General features: G+C 32.9%; 1 protein-coding gene across 1 annotated transcript in view; it reads right to left on the reverse strand.

Annotated features, from left to right (window-relative positions):
- The window catches only part of LOC107595196 (rho GTPase-activating protein 44-like), a 32,360-nt gene that overhangs the window by 10,463 nt on the left and 17,000 nt on the right, over positions 1 to 4,897 (reverse strand). The window contains exons 6-9 of the mRNA XM_016285539.1: positions 4,115 to 4,191; positions 2,780 to 2,933; positions 1,554 to 1,665; positions 121 to 202 (exon numbers count right to left, since the gene is read on the reverse strand). Of these exons, the coding sequence (XP_016141025.1) occupies positions 121 to 202; positions 1,554 to 1,665; positions 2,780 to 2,933; positions 4,115 to 4,191 (425 nt within the window). The remainder of the gene's footprint in view (positions 1 to 120; positions 203 to 1,553; positions 1,666 to 2,779; positions 2,934 to 4,114; positions 4,192 to 4,897) is intronic.

Genomic DNA, 4,897 nt, shown 5'->3' on the forward strand with positions numbered 1-4,897 from the left:
ACACACACACACACACACACACAAACACACACAAACACACAAACATGCACACACACACTCCTGAATAACTACACGAGCTCACTAACACTTACTGTTACTGCTAATGTCACGATCACTCACTTCGATGCCTGAATCCAGTCGTCATACAGGTCAAAGGTCAGCAGGGGTTCGGGCAGCTCACGCAGGTATGATTTCAGAGCACCTGCGCAGCACACACACACACACACACACTCGTGTTAATTTGGTCAGCTATTTTCAATTTTAGTCTTAGTCCCGTGTTAAATGTCCTTGTTAGTTTTTATCATATTTAGTCAACCTTGACCTGTTTTTGTTCAGTCAAGGTTAGGTCAACGAAATATATGAGCGTTTTAGTCCGATTTTAGTCAATGAAATTGTCATTGTCTTATTTTTGTCATGCTGTATAACTGATCAAAATTAATTTTGCTCAAAATTATAATCATAATGATTGTTGTTATTTGAGAAATGTACCTTTGCATTTCAGGCATTGCACTTTCACCAGTAAACACAAATCAATACAATGTGGACTCATGGTGTATTTTACTAGTGTACTGATTTATTATAGGCCATTTATTATAGAAATTAACACCAAAGACTTATGCACTCTCTCTGTCTACATTATGAAAACTGCTAAAACAAACAAAAAATATTATAACAGTGAAATTCCAAGTAATTCCAAATCACAATAGCCTATGTTTCTCTATTAAAACAACAGCGGTCGAGTAAGTGCATTTATTCAGCAAACAATACAGTCGAGCTCTCGTGACAGAACACAGACCGGCTGAGTGATGCTTTCATTAGATCGTTAAACTCAAGCTTGTTTGTTGCTGTTTTCAGATCACCTGCGGCGCATGGTTGCCAGATTGCTTAAAATAAGCAAAACACCGGGAAGACAATGTATCAATGTTACAGCGAAGCTCTGATTCGGGGATTAGAACGCTTGATATCTGGCAACCGCACTCATGAAAGTTCTCGTAGTAGAGGAGTCCGCAATAACATTTTGTAAAATAAAAAGAGGTTTTTGGTAAAGTTTTTATGCTTTTGAATTAAGCCTGGGTGATAAAAACGGTATTGATATTTATCGACGGTACACCTTCTTCGATAACGATATAAAAAATGTTCGATATAGTGCACGATATAGGCACGTGCTATGAGTGACGCAGACCGCACACAAACAAACACGAGGGCTGTGCTGCCTGTGATGAGGAGATTGTGAGTAAAGAATGAATATTAGTCGAATTTAAAATAAACATTTGCATTTGAATGCAAAAATAGTACAATAGCCCTATTTTTAGCCCTATTTTGAATACATTTTAGTCTTTTTTCGTCAACGAAATTGCATGTTGATACAGTCACAGTTATCATTTATTGACTTCATTGTCGTCTCGTCTTAGTCATGGGAAAAAATCTCGCAAATGAACATTTTTCCTCCTAGTTTTCGTTAACGAAATGAACACTACCTAACACACACACACACATGCTGAGCTGCGTTTAGGACCGTGTGATGGTTAATAATAAGCGGAGGGGGATCTCACCTGCGATGGCGTGAGGATCCGCAGAATACTCCTGAAAGTCCAGCACGCCGCAGTCCAGAGACGCCTTCAGCTTCTTCAGCTTCGAGGCAGACGGAGCGACTCGAAACAAACCCTGACACAAACACACACAAACTCACTTTTAATACAGTTATATGCATTTATTCTCATGCAGAGGTGGAAACCAGTGTTCATTTCTTTTTTAACATTTTTTCACTGACGACAACGAGACGATAACGAACTAAAACTCTTTTTGAATGACAAAAAACATTGACGTAAATCTATTGACATTTTCGTCAACAAATAAAAACGTTCAAAAATGTCAATATGTGGGAGTAAGAGAAGAGCAGACATATGGATAAATCTGATGACGCAAGAGTCTGGTCTTCTGAAGCAGACACTGAAGCACACACACACAGAAAGCGCCTCACAGCGCGCAAGTACTCTCTCGCGTCGCATGAATGGAGAATTACACACAAAATTATGTTGAATTGTCCGTTTTGACGAGTATTCACGTAAACACAGACGTGAACGTGTATCAGTACATTGCATCCATTGCAGCGGTGCATTCGGTTTTAAAGGGACAGCAGCCTAATTTAGTTGCTATTGAGTCATTGATATTAATCAAGCAACAACAGAAAGACAGAAAATCATGCACTGCTTCTGACTGAAACACTTTAGTAGCCCTAAAGATCAATCTAAGTGTATTTACAGAAATAAATATGTCTGCTTGAAAGAATGAAGAATATGGTAAACAAGTTGCTATAAAGAATGCATAATTAGCCGATATAACCATTGGTATTTCATTAAAAAGAAGACCATGTTCTTGTTCTTTACGAGAAGTGGTTTTATTTAATTTTATCATAAAGGCTTGTTGTGTGTCACCGCAGTTAAATCAGTGTCTATCATGATAAAACCTTAATATCAAACCTATATAATGAGTTTTAGAGAAATGCTTAATAAATGCACTGTAACTAAACCCATTAGATTTCAGCCGACTAAATTTACTGTAGATTAGTCGAATAAAATCTTATGATATTTAGTCGACTAAAACTAGACTAAAACTAAAAACAATTCAGATGACTAAAATATGACTAAAACTAAATCAAAATGAACACTGGTGGAAACAGATGCAGAATAGTGTAAAACTGTCAAAGAAATGTATATAGCTCTATATATTTGATATGTAAGTCAGTGTATCGTATGCTATAGTGACAGTGAATGTTCACCTCCTCCTGTAGGCCGCAGTCCAGCAGCACGGTCACACACGCTTCGATGGGGAAAGCGATTTCTCTGCCGCTCAGAGTCAGATGCTCCTCTAACGGTTTCCCGTAACACGGCTTCTCCACCCACGACTCTGAAACACAAACCACACGCGCTTTACTGACAAAACAACACCAAACAGGCCATTTACTTACAGTTAGGGTTCAGATTATGATCATTACAATATTATATGTGTCCCTGCAGCACAAAAGCAGTGTTAAGTCGCTGGGGGATATTTGTAGCAATAGCCAACAATACATTGTATGGGTCACAATTATACATTTCTCTTTTATGCCAAAAATCATTAGGATATTAAGTAAAGATCATGTTCCATGAAGATATTTTGTAAATGTCCTACCGTAAATATATCAAAACTTAATGTTTGATTAGTAATATGCATTGCTAAGAACTTCATTTGGACAACTTTAAAGATGATTTTCTCAATATTTAGATTTTTTTGCACCCTCAGATTCCAGATTTTCTAATATTGTCCGATCCTAACAAACCATACATCAATGGAAAGCTTATTTATTCAGCTTTCAGATGATGCATACATCTCAATTTAAAAAAATGTACCCTTGTGACTGGTTTTGTGCTCCAGGGTCACGTATCATTATTAAAATATCATATAATAATGTATAATAGTAATCAATTATATAATATCTTATCAAATTATCAAAATATTATATAATATTGCATAACATTAATATTAAATTATAATATTGCAATATATAAATTATATAATGATTAATTTCATTAACAATTTAATTATTAAAATATTATATAATAATATATAATATAAAAATAAAATATATTTAATTATTAATTTAAATTAAAAAAAATATATATTATATTATAATAAATTATTACAATTATTAATTTAAATTAAAAAATATATATATATTATATTATAATAAATTATTACAACATTATACTAATTATTAAAATATTATATAATAAAATAATATATATTACAATAAATATTATATTATAATACTAAATTATATGATACATATTCAATTTTTTTATATTATAGTTCTAATTATTAATATATTAAAGAATTATTATAATATTATTATAATAACTTAATATTAAGATGAAATATAATATTAAATTCAATTATAATGATTTAATCATTAATAATAATAATAATAATAATAATAATATATACATATTATATGCTATTATGTCTTTTCGAGGTGAAATATGTGCTAGAAATCACTAATTCTGTAGTAATTCTAAAGAGGTTTGCATAAAAAGAGTGCAAGTCTATGGGTTTGATGAGTGTGTGTGTTTCTCACCGTGTGCGAGCAGAATCCATGTCCAGTACCAGTTTGGCTAAATGTTTTCTTTGCTTCTGAATGTTGGGAATTTCAACCTTTGAGGAACCAGAAGAGAAATAAACAAAGAAACAAAAAACGTGTCAATTTGATTGCTTTTCTAAAACGTTTACACAAATGTTCATTAACGCATTATTTTTTGTCTCAAGCATGTGCACAGGGTTTCCAAAACTGGGGTTCATGGGTTGATATTTTTATTATTTATTTTTTAAAATAAATAATTGTGTATTTTTATAAAATAAACAAACAAGCAAATAAATCATTTTAAAATTAAACACGAAGCAAATAAAAACACAAATAATATGAAATACTTTATTTGTTTACCTGCATGAATGTGTTGTTAACTGAAATATCTTAAAGTAAATATTTTAGCTCAAAGTAGTTTAGCCTTTAATTATATCTTTGAAATACTGGATCAACCAATCAGCATCACAATCCAATCAGGACCACAGCTATCTGTTATTTACATTATTTCAATACATTATTTTGCATCAGAATTACAGTAGAAATATGCAATAAATTTGGCCATAAAAAAAAATGAAAATGAAATGTGAGTGCTTTTTATTCTTGTGAAAGAGCTAGTTTATTTTGGTCCAGTGTTATGTACACACACACACACACACACACACACACACACACACACACACACACACACACACACACACACACACACACACACACACACACACACACACACACACACACACACACACACACACACACACACACACACACACACACACA

The sequence above is a fragment of the Sinocyclocheilus grahami genome, unplaced genomic scaffold, assembly GCF_001515645.1.
Source record: "Sinocyclocheilus grahami isolate Dianchi unplaced genomic scaffold, SAMN03320097.WGS_v1.1 scaffold198.1, whole genome shotgun sequence".
Lineage (NCBI taxonomy): Eukaryota > Metazoa > Chordata > Actinopteri > Cypriniformes > Cyprinidae > Sinocyclocheilus > Sinocyclocheilus grahami.